The following is a 15258-nucleotide window of genomic DNA, read 5'->3' on the forward strand; positions in this document are numbered from 1 at the left end:
CTTGGAATTGTAAGACAGTTTTTCTACTTTACATTCATGGAAATAACAACAATTAAGTACCATCTTTTGATCAGGCTTAGAATTTATTGCTTGTCTGATGCAAATTTTTTGTAGTAGCAGAATAAATTATTCTACAGATATTTGCCTGCCTGCCCTCAGCATTAGTTCACCTACTGTTCTAGTTACTGCAGTTAAACATATTGCATAGGACAGATTTTTTTGAGTGAAAAACAAAGAACAAATTAAATGATAAAAATAATAAATAGGCTTCATTACAACATCCCATAGAAATACATTGCATATATTAAATATTTCTTTTCTCATATTTGGCAACTACTCATAAAATAGGTCAGTTAAAACTGATTTTTTTTTGACAGAAAATGAGGCAGAGTCTTAACAGTATTTTCAGACAGTGGATGTACTGTAGATAGCATTATTTACATGATTTCCTTGGACTATGATATTTCCAGTTGCTCTTTAATATTGTAAAATTCCTTTATAGCCTCTAAAATTACCAGTGCTTAGCTCATTATTAAACTTTTGTTGAAGAAACATATGGGGAATTTTTACGACATGATACACGTGGAATTAAAGTGAATTCCATCCATGATATATTGTTTCAACTACTTTTCCATCATGTGAGCACTGTGACTGCCTACTGCCCTGGACTCAAGAGTTACTTGAGAGTCATGTGATCTGCCTCAGCTACAGGCTCTGATGGACTCATTGATGAGGTTTATTTCTCAGGTCACTGATGCTTGTGGAGTGAGATATTTACTGAGAACTTCCAGGAAGTTCTCTTTTCTGAGAGTTACTAGAAGAGCAGCTGAGGGATCTTTGAAAGTTACATCACAAGGATGTGACAACTGGCATTGCTGCATTCATTTCTGTGAGCAGCAAGCCAGCCTCTCGATGAAGCCCACACTCAGAGGACATGGCTGAGAGACTGGCAGAACCTCTTGGTCAAAGACCAAAGTTAGCTAAGTGTGTGGAATATTCAGTGCTGTGATCTGATAAATTTGCCTACGTCTGTTTGAGTTGGGTTTTTGTTATATGTGATTGAAAAAAAAAAAACCTAACTAAAGGATATCATTATGTGATCAATTTTGAAAGTACTGATGCTTATTAATATTTTACTATTTCTAATATAATTTGTAACTTTAATCACATTAGAGTAGCATTTTTAGTTCAACTCAAATTAATATTTGAGTCATTCGGGTCTATAAATCTATGCTGTTTTATTTTAGGGCCGGATTGATACTGTGTTTCTAAGGTTTTTTTGTTCATAACCCTCTAGAATCAAAGCATTTTTATGCTAAGGATGTCTGATGGGAAATGCAAGACCTACAACTTCTTTCTTGTGAAAAATTCTTGAATGACAATTGTGTATAAAGCTCATTTGTAAGGTAGATACATAGATGATATTTAGGTACCTCTTTTTGTGTCACCTTTTATATTAAATGTGTACTTATTCGGTTAATTTTTAATGGCTTTAGGGGTACCTGACTGCCTCAGTCAGTAGAGCATGCAGCTCTTGGGCTTGGGGTTCTGAGTTCAGGCCCCACATTGGCCATAGAGCCTACTTTAAAAAAAATAAGAAAGAAGGTAGACTTTATCTAGACTTTCAGTGGCTCTCCATTTTGCTTATGAATTCCAAATATTTATATGAATGGAAAATTCCATAATTTAGCCTACATGTTTCCAGCCTTATTTCTCATCCTTTTCCATATTCAGTGAAATTAATGTGTTTCCCTGATCTATGCCTTTGCTTCCCCACCCCTTCCCTCTGACTTGTTCTTTCCAGTCCTTTCTGCCTGTGGAATTAATACCCATCATTTTTGCCCCAGTTCTGATCCTACCTCTTCAGTAAAGTCTTTGTCCATTATCGACCATGACTGTAAATGATCTCTCTTACAAAATACTTTATTTCTTCTTGTAAGAAAATTCAGATAATACTGAATATGTTAAAGTAAAACAAATCTCCTTCATTCCTAGTCCCGTCCTCCATAGGAGAACCTCCTCATAGTTCAGATCCCTTGATGTTTTTTTAATGTATATTTAAGCATATGTGACATAGTTGGTTATCACTTCTTTTTTAAAAATGTTTTAAATTTATTTTTGAGAGAGAGAGAGAAAGAGAGAGCTGGGGAGGGGCATAGATGTGGGGGACAGGAGATTCAAAGCGGGCTCTTCACTGACAGCAGCGAGCCCAGTGTGGGACTGGAACCCACGAACCGTGAGATCATGACCTGAGCTGAAGTCGGATGTTCAACCGACTCAGCCACCCAGGCACCCCAATTATCACTTCTTTTGACTACCATATTGGAGAGCACAATTCTAGAGGCTTAATAATATTAAACTTTGATTTTTCTTTTGACAAGAATATTTCATATTGCATCGTAACAGGAGACACCAACTGGTGTCTTGTTGTGATGTTTAGTTGAATCAGTGATATAGTGTCAGCTTGATCTATCCACTTTTAAAATCCCCATTATTCTCTCACTGAATGATTTTATCTAATTCTTTTAAATTGTTAGAGACAGCAACTTGACTGTTAATGTAGTAAGGTAATAGATTGTTAGAAAGCCAGGTTCTGGAGCTACGCAGTCTGCCATTTATGACCTTAAGCAAGTCTGTGTGTCTTTGTGCCTTAGTTTCCTCTGTTGTGAGTTAAGTGCTTCACAGGTTTATTTCAAGGATCAAATGTGTTAAATGTTTAAAGCATTTATTTGGGAAATACTTCATTGGATGATATTCATTGTATTCTGTCTGGCAATGAGACCAGGTCACATTGTAGGAAAACAGAGTGCCATTTAAATGATTAAAGAAACCTCATGTATGTCTAGCATCTATGATTTTTAATAAGAAAAACATTAGCAATAAGGGGGATTTGTTATATTTGAGTTTGTAATAAAGAAAAGAAACATTGATCATGGAGCACCTGGGTGGCTCAGTCTGCTAAGCATCTGACTCTTGATTTCAGGTCATGTCATGATCTCACGGTTTGTGTGTGAGTTCCAGCCCTGAGTTGGACTCTGCGCTGGTAGCCCGGAGACCACTTTGGATTCTTTCTCTCTCTGCCTCTCTCTCTGCCCCTCCCCTGCTGGTGCGCGCACGCTCTCTCTCTCTCAAAAAAATCAACATTAGAAAAGATTTTTAAAGAAACATTTAAAATAAAAAAATATTGATCATAATTACATATATATCCTAGATGTTAGGAAAGAAAATTTATGAAAAAGAAAAATGACGTTTTGACTCTCTGAAAGCTGTATAGTTCTTTGGGATGGGAGTTAATAAAAAGGGCATACAGAGTGTTAAATAACTTGAGAAAGAAGTCTCTAAAAATCCAGCATAATTATCCGAAGGAGCTCTCAGATTAACAGAGCATAGATTTATTAGATGGAAGGGGAGATGCAGAACTAAAGAATTATAAAATAATAATATAAACCTTTATAAACACTGGCAGTAACCCTAAAGTAAACTGGAGTTTATAGAAAATGATTAAGACAGCATAAATTTTTAAAAAATATCTCAAATTAGAAGATTAAGCTTCAATAAGACCATCACATTTTTAAGAAAGGTAGAACCATCAGTTTATTATTTTACAACTGTTTGATTTGGTAGGGGAAAATAGAAGTTGGAAAAGATAATACAAAAAGAATTGTAGGCCATGGTAGGAAAACAGGCAGTAAGTGAAACACTTGATCACTTTAAGTGCATTTCATTTTCGTCATTTAAATTAATGTTTTCTCTAGCTGCCAGTAAAGACTTGCAGATCTACTCATGAAATTGTGTGTTATCTTTGAGAATTTCATTAAAATTGTATTTGTTATCTGGAGATGATCAAATCTAGATCGATTTGTTTTTATTATATTTTTAGAAAGGAGAAAATGTGGATTCTGGAAATTATAATCCTGTAAGCTTGTTATTGTTCTTTGTTAAATTTCTAGAAATAATTTCAGTATAAATCTGTGAACATTTATGAAAAAATGCTCAACTGTAGAAATATAAAGGTGTCCACCAAGAACATGTCAAATTAATTTCAGTTGTTTTTTGAATGGTAGGATCATCAGTTCAGATGAATTAGAAAAATACCATAATAATAGTGTCTTAATTTTAATTATGTATTTGACAATCTTTTGCCATATTTTTAGATAATATATGATGGTAAATTGCTGTTTAAATTTAGAGTAATAGGTAGATTTATAGTATTTAGATTCAAAGTAGGTCGAAATTGAAAACCAGTATTTGGTTACAGGTTCAGTGTTACTTTTGAGAGAGATCTTCAAAGCATTACAATAGGATTATCTATATCTTGTGTCAACATTTCCATTATTGAGCTGGCTGAAGGTTTAGAAAGTAGGTTTATCTGATTGTAGATTATTCAAAGCTGGACTTGGGTAGCTGATACCATAGAAGGCACCCTAAAGCCTTCCCTCATTAACATAGTGCATTTGTATCTTCCCTGTCTCTTAACATACTTTGATACTTTATATGTAATATAAACTCATGATTTAGTTTGCTTCAGGGAAAAAAGTGACTTTTTTTTTTTTGTCTGCCTGATATTTTTACCAAATTAATGTATGAATTCAATATATTTTTTACAATAGTATAACATTCTTAATGATACAGATTTAATAATACGAACTGAAAATTGGAAAAGACTCTGCATAAAGTATATTTTAATCTCTTCTAGGAGTATGAAGCACGAACAGGGAGGACCTGTAAACCACCACCTCAGTCTTCAAGACGTAAGAATTTTGAATTTGAACCACTTTCTACCACCGCCCTGATTCTTGAGGATCGACCATCGTAAGTATTATGGTGGTCATCAGGCACACTGTTTATATTTTAAACTTCAATTTAATTTTGCTTACTATTTCACACAAAATGTAAGAATTGAATACAGAAATGGCTTTAAGAAGATTTTAAAAATCTCAGTCATGTATCCTAAAACTAATAAGGAAGAATATATTATTGATGTGCAAACTTTATACATATTTTCTAGAAGTATCTATAAGCCAATGAATGAAACATAAATCTTAGATGGCTTTTTATATCTATTCTTACTTCAACCCTCCTGCCTTATCTTAACAAGATAAGGCATTTATTTTTCCTTTCTTGCCATTTAATAGGTACTTAAGATGTATTGGTCTTTGCCTTTTGGACAAATTTTGAAATTTGGGAGCTTGAAATAATAACTACTGATTTGTCAACTAGTTAGTTTACTATTATTAAGAATATATTCTTGAAGCGCCTGGGTGGCTCACTTGGTTAAACGTCCGACTCTTGATTTCAGCTCAGGTCATGATCTTGCGGTTCATGGGATCGAGCCTCTCATCAAGCTTTGTGCTGACAGCGTGGAGCCTGCTTGGGATTCTCTCTGTCCCCCCTCAACCCCTCCTCTGTGCACACGTGCACCTTCTCTCGCTCTCAAAATAAAGAAAAGCTTTAAAAAGAAGAATATGTTATTTTTTATTATTTTGTTTTTGAGAAAGAGACAGCTCAAGTGGGTAAGGGGCAGAGAGAGGGGGACAGAAGATCCAAAGTGGGCTCTGCACTGATAGGAGCAGGCTCCATGCGGGGCTCAAATGCACGAGCAATGAGATCATGACCTGAGCTGAACTCATATGCTCAACCGACTGAGCCACCCAGGTGCCCCAAAGAATAGAAATACCCAACAAAACCAATTTAAATTCTTCCCTTCCCTTTTTCTGCCCTTCCCATCTCAGCCTTCCACAAAGCTGCTGTTCTTTAAAACACTGTCTCTGATTTGTTATCATACAAAACACACCTTCCCTAAAGCAAGACCCCTTGGTTCTTAACTTCTTCCCCCTTCTTGGGCTCTCTGGATCTACTCTTTTTCTTCTAGACTTCTCTTTCCTTCCAGTGTAAAAAATTCCTAACCTGTCGTGTCACTTTCCTGATCTGCACCTTTTTCCACCCATTATCATGGGGAGCATAATAAAAGAATCTGGGGCCAAACAGGCAGAGGTTGAATTGAATATTTTTTAGACATTCTGAGAGAAGAAAGGTTGGACGTAAGTACATTATTTTTTTTTTTATTCTTGTTACATTCCTTCATATTAAAGAAAGTGTGATCATGACACTCCTTTTTAAGGATTTGCTGAATATGTTCATATATCATTTTTCCATTGGTTTAAAAAAAAAAAAAAAAAGCTTTTTAGCGGCACCTGACTGCCTCAGTAAGAGGAGTATCCTACTCTTGATCTTAGGGTCATGAGTTCTAGCCCCATGTTGGGTGTGGAGCCTACTTTAAAAAAAAATTAAGGGTTGCCTGGGTGGCTCAGTCAGTTAAGGGTCAAACTCTAGATTTCAGCTCAGGTCATGATCTCGTAATTTGTGAGTTTGGACCCCGCATCAGGCTCTGTGCTGACAGTGTGGAGCCTGCTTGGGATTTTCTCTTTCTCCCTCTCCCTCTCCCTCTCCCTCTCCCTCTCCCTCTCCCTCTCCCTCTCCCTCTCCCTCTCCCTCTCCCTCTCCCTGCCTCTCCCCCATGCATGCTCACTCTCATATTCTCTCCCTCTCTCTTTCTCTCTCTCAAATAAACTTTAAATTTTAAAGAGTTTTTCAGAAATTCAGTTATGAGAACATGTCAAAGTTTCATTTCAGTCTTGCTGCCAGGGAGGAGAATTAACCAGGCCAATTCAAAGAGTGGTCAGATAAGCAAGAAGAGAATACCTGGTTAAAGATTTTCAGACTCTTGACGCTGAGCAGGTAGATAACTGCAATTGGAAGAGTGTTCTTAAACTTGTTAAAATTCATCCAAAATGGATTAAGCTCTTTACCAGGACTGTTCATTTCTTCCCAGAAGTTCATAAAAATACCATGCAAAAAGTTCTGTTCTAGTGTTCGGGCCATATTTTTCTTTACACCACACTTTATTTACAACCAAACCTATTTCTTTAAGTCCTGCCTTCATGCCTTTGCTCATTTATTGCCCTCACTTGGGATGCAAATATCTTATTTCCACTTCTCACCTACCTAATTCTTTAAGGACTAGGATTTATCTTTTTTTTTTTTTTTTTTTGTAAGTTTGTTTATTTATTTTGAGAGCTAGAGAGAGAATACAAGCAGAGGAGGGACAGAGAAAGGGAGACTCCGAATCCCAAGCCAGCTCTGTGCTGTTAGCACAGAGCGTGATGCAGGGCTTGAACTCAAGAAGTATGAGATCATGACCTGAGCCAAGATCGAGTCAGACACTTAACTGACTGAGCCACCAGATGCCTCTAGGCTTTATCTTTTCCATTCAGTTAAGTCTTTGGCTTCAACCTTCAGTGATTTCAATATATTAAATTTTTCTTATAACTTATATAAGGAGTTCCATGAAATTGGAACTTGAAACAGTACACTAGACAAAATAAATTTATAAGAGGATCTCAGTGTACCAAAAATGTATAAACAACTGAAAGAAATGACTTTTTTCACTGTACTCTCTGAAATTAATATATTAGTTATAAATATTACAGCTTCTATGCTATTTGAGTTTGTTCATCTGTAATACAGAGATTCAAGTTGATAGCTACTGTTCCACTCAGCTCTGAGATGCTGTGATTTTTTAAAAAAATTTTTTAATGTTTATTTATTTTTAATATGAAATTTATTGTCAAATTGGTTTCCATATAACACCCAGTGCTCATCCCAACAGGTGCCCTCCTCAGTACCCATCACCCACTCTCCCCTCCCTCCCACCCCCCATCAACCCTCAGTTCTCAGTTTTTAAGAGTCTCTTATGTTTTGGCTTCCTGTTTATTTATTTTTGAGAGGCAGACAGAGCATGAGCAGGGGAGGGAGGGAGAGAGAGAGAGAGAGAGACCCAGAAAGAGAGAGAGCGAGAGAGACCCAGAGAGAGAGAGAGAGAGAGAGAGAGAGAGAGAGAGAGACCCAGAATCCAAAGCAGCCTCCAGGTTCTGAGCTGTCAGCCCAGAGCCCAGTGCAGGGCTTGAACTCACAAACCATGAGATCATCACCTGAAGTGAAGTAGGATGCTTAACTGACTGAGCCACCCAGGTACCCCTGAGATATTGTGATTTAATTACAAATTTTGTTCACCTTTCTAAAATTGAAGGGGTCTTTTGGGAGAAAGTGATTTATATGAATTAACATTTATATAATCAATAAACAAAAGCTTTCCATAGTGTTAGCATATGGGAGTACCCAATCACTCATTCCTCCTTCTACTTCAGCAATTGATAAATACATCTAGAGAACCAGCAAGAATGAAAACTTTCACTTTATTGAATATAAAACCAGATGAGACTGCATGGGTGCAACCTGCATATTAAATGACAATTCTACTTTATCTCAGAATATTTGCCAGCAGATTTGAGCCAGTTCAGCCTTGCCTTCACAAGCTGAGAATTTGGAGCAGAGACTTATGTAATCTGTAGTTTTGTTCTGTTTCGGAATGCAGCCAAGTTCTGTTAAGGTGGCATCTGCAAGGGGGTGGAGAGAGGGACAGAAGTTTTCCCTCAGCATGAAATTGATGTTGGAATCTTCCTCTTTCATAGATCACAGTGATAATGGGAGGAGAGGAGGAGTTTCCCCTTGCAAAGGGAATTTGTGAATTGGTGCCACTTTTCTTCTCTTAGCTTCTGTAATTTTGCAGAAACATCCAGAATCATTGGCTGCGTAGGTTTTTATAGTTGAAATTTCTTTATGTATGAAGCAGCTATAGTATTTAATCATCTGAAGTCCTCAGATTTCAAATACAGGAATTTTCTCTCTGCCTACTCCTCCCTTAACCCACCTCATAATAAAGCCAGCCTTGGACAGGAAGGTAAGAGTATCCATATGAGCTGTGTTGATAGGAACCTCTTCTATGTTACTATTTTTTTTATAAAATTTTTTTAATGTTTATTTTTGAGAGAGAGACAGAGCGTGAGCGGGGAGGGGCAGAGAGAGAGGGAGACACAGAATGTGAAGCAGGCTCCAGGCTCTGAGCTGTCAGCACAGACCCTGACATGGGGCTCAAACTCGTGAACCGTGAGATAATGACCTGAGCCTAAGTCAGATGCTTAACTGAGCCACGCAGGCGCCCCACTCTTCTATGTTTTAAATCACTGATGCTTATGGGACTTTTTTTAAAACCACCAATGGATAGAGCTACATCTCTTTCTCTTCTGGCTTCTTGGCTGAGTTACTATACACACAGTACCAAACAAGTGGAGAAATTCTTAAAGGTGCAAGTAAAAGGTGACAAAAAAGTAAAGTATAAGGGCACCTGGGTGACTCAGTCGTTAAGCATCTGACTTCAACTCAGGTCATGATCTTACAGTTCTTGAGTTTGAACCCCCCATGAGGCTGTCTGCTGTCTGTGTGGAGCCAGCTTCCCATCCTCTGTCTCCCTCTTTTTGCTCTTCCCCTGCTTTTTCACATTCTCTGTCTCAAAAATAAATAAACATCAAAAAAAATTTTTTTTGATATAGGTTTTTATGTGATAGCTTTGAAAAGCAGCAAATGTTCTTACCGTGTTTTTTAGCATGATCCACTATCTTAGATATTCATTAATGGTTTCTTCTCTTGACCACCTAACTAATTGACATTTTTCTAAGGGACAATAGTAAACCATATCTTTTTCTTAGAGTGCCTAAGAGTACTGAATGAGGTGCTTAGTATTTCCTGGTTGATTTTATTCACTCAGCCTTTGATTTTCAAGACTGAAGAATCCTATTTTTTTAATTAGTTCCCTAGGCAAATGACTGCAAAATTAGTGATTTTTTTTTGGAAGAAAAAAAACACAAAAAAACAAGTCTGTGTATGTATTTGTTTTTATGTTTTATTCATTCACTGTCTAGTTTAGGGTACTAAAAATTCTGGTCTTCCTCAAAGTATCAAAGATTGGTTAGGACGTTTACCATATGGACTCTTCATGTTTGGACCATTGAATTTGTACTCTGTTCTATGTACCAAGGTTTTTGCATTTATGATGATTGGAAGAAGGGGATACCAAGACTTATAATAATTAATAAGCCAATTATTATTTATTTACTATTTTGTGTTGGAGTACATATATAAGTACTCATTTTCAAAAAACTGAAATCACAATAGAAAAACCTGACATAGGACTATCTGAAAAGTTCTGTTTCCTGAACAGTGTTTAACTCCTTCCTGCAAATTATTTCATGCTAAGACTGACGTACTTATGACTGGCACAAATAAAGCTATCTGTTTGCCTCTTCTCGAAATCTTTCAGGACTACGTCAACATAGTTTGGGGAGTTATCTGGAAAAACCAAGGTGTGAGTGTCAGTGAAACAATAATGCATATAAAGGGACTGTGCTCTTTTTATTAATTAATTAGGCCTTTATAATCATGGTTTTGAGGCATAGTTCTGTGTTTACTTAAAATCTGTGATCTTTGTGGTTATTCAAATTTAGATCCGTTCCCTGACATAAATGACCTGGATGGCAAGTTACTGTTCCTTCTTTTTCTAGAGTCTAGACCTAGAATCTCCATTATGGTAACAACTAGGCACAGGTGGCTATCTAAATTTAAATTTAATTAATTAAAGTTAAATAAAATAGAAAAGTCATTCCCTCAGGCACACTAGTCACATTTCAGGTGCTCAGTAGCTACATGCGGCTAGTGGCTACTACATTTTAACAGCACGAAAGAACATTTTTATCATTGCAGCAAGGGTTAGTACTGGTCTAAGCCATGTGGAGGGACTGTAAAGTTGTGCAGAGGAGAGATCTGTTTAATTTTTTTTTTTTTTAACGTTTATTTATTTTTGAGACAGAGAGAGACAGAGCGTGAACAGGGGAGGGGCAGAGAGAGAGGGAGACAGAGAATCCGAAACAGGCTCCAGGCTCTGAGCTGTCAGCACAGAGCCCGACGCGGGGCTCGAACTCACAGACCGCGAGATCATGACCTGAGCCGAAGTCAGACACTTAACCGACCGAGCCACCCAGGCGCCCCGAGAGATCTGTTTAGATCTAATTCCACTTTCTCAGTAAATAGAAGAACAGATCCCCCAAGTTGTGCCCTTAAGTCTAAGCTAGTCTTTTATTGAGACTTATGGAAAAGAAATAAGAAAGAATGAAGTGCAAAAAGCATTAAGATTCATACCAGGAGCAGCAGGCAGCATTGTAACTGAAGGGAATGATCAAGCCTTTTCGGTGGAAAATAGTAGTAACTGGTGAGATATCTTAAGAGTAGATTTGTAGTTCAAAAACTGGAAATGAAATTTGAATTAAGCTGTTTCTCCCCTGGTAAAATAAAAAATCTCTAAAGGTAGATAAAACAATTTTCTGTTATCTTAAGAGTTCGGAGTCCAATCAGGAAAAACAGACAACCAGGACAGTAATTTCAAGAAGAAAGACTTTAATAGAGTAATTTATTACTCTTAATTTATTATTAAGGTTGTTAGAAGGGCTAGAAAAGGAAAAGAAGGGGATATGAGGTCAAAAGATTAACAGCTTCAGAAAAGCACTTACAGTCTGGGCTGGAGGAGCAAAAGAGAAGACAGTATTACTGAGTCCAGGATCACTGTTTACTTGAAAACTAGATTTATATTTGGCTTTTTTCTCTTTTTTTCTGTGGTCTCATTTTCATCACAATAAATAAGCTTTTTATTTTCTTTATATAGTAATAACATCTGAAACTTGGACAGCATGAAATCCATTCTTTTGTGGTATCAAACTATATCCAGAGAGATAGGATAGTTTGTAAAAGGAAATGAGAGACTCTTAATGGCTGGGTTTGGGCTTGACAGTTGGTTAGGACCTGGGTGAGAAGCAGCTTTGGACAACTTCAGTTTGTAAGGTTTAAGGGTAGGCAATACTAGGAATCATAAGGTTTTTTGTTTTTAAAGTTGATTTACTTATTTTGAGAGAGAGTGAACACAAGCAGGGGAGGGGCAGAGAGAGAAAATCCCAAGCATGCTCCCCACCGTCAGTGTGGAGCCCACTGCGGGGCTTGAACCCACAAACTGCGAGATCATGACCTGAGCCAAAACCCAAGAGTTGCCCAGGCTCCCCAGAATCATAAGGTTAATTAATCTAGTGTAAGGGCTAAACTCAATGGATTTTGAAAGTGGTTGGAGTCAGGTGAAGTTTGTAATGGTCCCTGCCCTTTAGAGCATTATTATTGTGTAACTGGTGTATCACTCAGCAATTACATTCAACTACAAATAAGAGACTCCCCCATATAGTGGCCTAAACACATAAGGATTTATTCCCTCATATATACATGGCCCAGAGTTGGGCAGTTCAGAGCTAGTCTGGTGTCTCCATGCATCGAGTACCCAGGTTCATGTCTTTCTGCTGCACCACCTTCAGCAAGTGACTTCACTCTCATGCTGACTTTGGGCTTGCAATTGGAACAAAAGTGGTCGGAATAAAAGGCCTCTTGCAGCTGAGTCAACTTTCCTTTTTGGAAGTCTTCCAAGAGATTCCACAGTCCCTTTTCTTTAAATCTTATTAGAAACAATTCTGTGTTTAAAGCTAGATGCTAAGGAAGTGGAGAAATTTGTCTTTTATTATAGGATGGCAATCAAGGTTCTATTTTTTTTTTGGGGGGGCCTTTTTTGGATAAAATATTCTGTTGACCTTTAATTTCATCTATTATTGATGAATTGCCTATATTTTTAATATTAGTAGTTCTCTATAGTTTATATATCTTAACTCTTCATGGACTACCTTCAAGTAATATTATACTATCTCACATATATAAGAACATTACAGTACTATTACTTCCACTGTACATGTTATAAACCCCATGTATTAGGGTTCTCCAGAGAAGTGGAAACCCCATGTATTAAGGTTCTTATTTTTATATATCCTATTTGTATATAAGGAGATTTATTAGAAGGAAGTGGCTGTCATGAATTTAGAGACTGAGAAGTCTGAAGATCTGTAGTCAGCAAGCTCTGGACCCAGGAGAGCTGATGTTCCAGTTCCAGTTCAAGTCTTAAGGCTGAGAAATAGGAAAGCTGATAATGTAATTTCCAGTTCAAGTCCCAAGTCAGGAGAAGACTTATATCCCAGCTCAAAGACAGGCAAGCAGGCAGAGAGAGAGAGAGGGAGAGAAAGTTTGATACACAAAACTAACAATCACACCCTCCATACATTTTTATTATTTTTTTCTTTAAACCTTCTTTTATTTTCTAAGAAGTTATGTAACTAGATTTCCATCTGGTATTATTTCCTTCTACTGCGTGTTCTTTTAACACTTTTTGTAGTACTGGTCTGCTGTCTGAATTCTTTTATTTTCTGAAAGCTATTAAGATTTTTCTTTATCTCTGCTTTTCATGAATTTGATGATATGCTTTGGTGTGGTTTTCCTCATATTCCTTCTCTTTGAGGTTCATTGAAACTAACGTGTCTGCATTTGTAATTTTGTATCAACTTTGGGAAAATTGTAGCCTTTATTTTTCAACTATTTCTTGTCTGCCTTCTCTCCCCTTTTTTCTGAGTCAATTAAACATGTATTATGTTTCTTGATATTCATATCCCACAACTCAGGCTATTTTGAGGGGATTGACAAGGGGTATTTTTTTCTCTTTGTATTTCATTTTGTATAGCTTTCTATTCTATTTTAAAGCTCACATTTTTCCCCCCTGCAATTTGTAATCTCCTGTCAGTCCCACCTTTTGTGTTTTTCAGTTTAGAAATTGTACTTTTTGGGGCACCTGGGTGGCTTAGTTGAAGCATCTGACTCTTGATTTTGGCACAGGTCATGATCTCATGGTTCATGGGGTCAAGCCCCACGTCAGCAGAAGCCTGCTTGGGATTCTTTCCCTCTCCCTCTCTCCCTGCCCCTCCCCTGCTTGTGCACATATGCATGTGCATGCTGTCTCTCTCTCAAAATAAATAAACATTTTTAAAAAATTGTACTTTTCATCTGTAGAACTTTGATTTGGATCTTGAGCTTTTCTTATTGTGTTCTCCCTCTACCTCCTTGAGTATATTTATTACAGCAGTTTTATCATCCTTGAGGTATAATCTTGTCTAACACTTCTGCACTATATCTATTGATTATTTTCTTCAGTATAAATTGTATTTTCCTGCTTCTTTGCTTCCAGGTAATTTTTATTGGATACTAGATTTTGTGACTTTACATAGTTGGACGCTGGACTTTTTGTATTCCTTTAAATATTTTTTGACTTTAGTCTGGTACCAAGTTCCTTGGAGTTGGTTTGTCCCTTTTAATCTAATCATTATTAGAGTGGTTCCAGAACAGCCTTTAGTTTAGGGCTAGTATCCTTACTACTGAACCAATACCCTAATGATTCCACTTGATACCCTATCTGTTAGGACGACTTTCCACTCTGTCTGGCTCATTGTAATCTTTGAGGATGTTCTACCTATTCCTTTCTAGTATTTCTTACCTTGGATACCATAGTTTAATCACACACCTGCATAAATAGTACTCAGCCAGAAATTTGAGAGGACTCCTCTGTAGCTCCCTTCCTGGAAAATTCATACTCCTTGCTTCCAAACTCTGTTTCCTCAACTCAGCAAGACTAATGGATTTTGGGTACTTCCTTCCAGCACTGAGACCTGAAAGTCCCAGGCCGTATGCTTAGGCATTTGCAGAGTTTTTCTCATAAGGATCACCGTCTTGTGCTGCTTATTGTCCAACGTCTAAAAACTATTGCTTAGCATATTCTCTTCATTGTTCTAATTAAGGCAAGAGAGTAACCCTGGTCCCTCTTATTCCATTATGGCCTGAAGAAGTCTTAACCATATTCCTCTCTGTTACAACTACTGGAGGAATCTATCTTGACAAGAGAGGAAGAGGCAAAACGTTTAATTTGAAAGTTTGTCACATATCTTTCCCCACCCTAGCCTATTGAAAATAATTCAAAGAGTGCCTGGGTGGCTCAGTTGGTTAAGCATCTGACTTCAGCTCAGGTCATGATCTCACGGTTTATGAGTTTAAGCCCTGCATTGGGCTCTCTGCTGTCAGCATGGAGCCCACTTTGGATCCTCTGTCCCCTTCTCTTTCTGCAACACCCCCCCCCCAACTGTGCTGTCTCTGTCTCTCTGCAAATAAATAAACTTAAAAAAAATTTAAAAAATTGAGGGACATCTGACTAGCTTAGTCATAGAGCATGCAACTCTTCAACCTCAGGGTTGTGAGTTCAAGCCCCACATTGGGCATGGAGCCTTCTTAAAAAACATTTTTAAATAAAATAAATGAATGAATAATTAAAAAAACATTTTAAAAACCTGACTCCTCAAATTGGACATTATTATGATATATTAGGATATTTGGTAATATTTAAATGTA

General features: G+C 37.2%; 1 protein-coding gene across 3 annotated transcripts in view; it reads left to right on the forward strand.

Annotated features, from left to right (window-relative positions):
• TBC1D12 (TBC1 domain family member 12) overlaps nt 1-15258 on the forward strand; it is a 107853-nt gene that overhangs the window by 56699 nt on the left and 35896 nt on the right. For all 3 annotated transcript variants that reach the window (XR_008424889.1, XM_053909747.1, XM_019445135.2), the window contains exon 3: nt 4697-4812. Coding sequence is in view for 2 of the 3 variants with exons in the window: in XM_053909747.1 (XP_053765722.1) it covers nt 4697-4812 (116 nt within the window). In the remaining variant the exon portion in view is untranslated. The remainder of the gene's footprint in view (nt 1-4696; nt 4813-15258) is intronic.

The sequence above is a fragment of the Panthera pardus genome, unplaced genomic scaffold (genome assembly GCF_024362965.1).
Source record: "Panthera pardus isolate Hobbes unplaced genomic scaffold, ASM2436296v1 HiC_scaffold_22, whole genome shotgun sequence".
Lineage (NCBI taxonomy): Eukaryota > Metazoa > Chordata > Mammalia > Carnivora > Felidae > Panthera > Panthera pardus.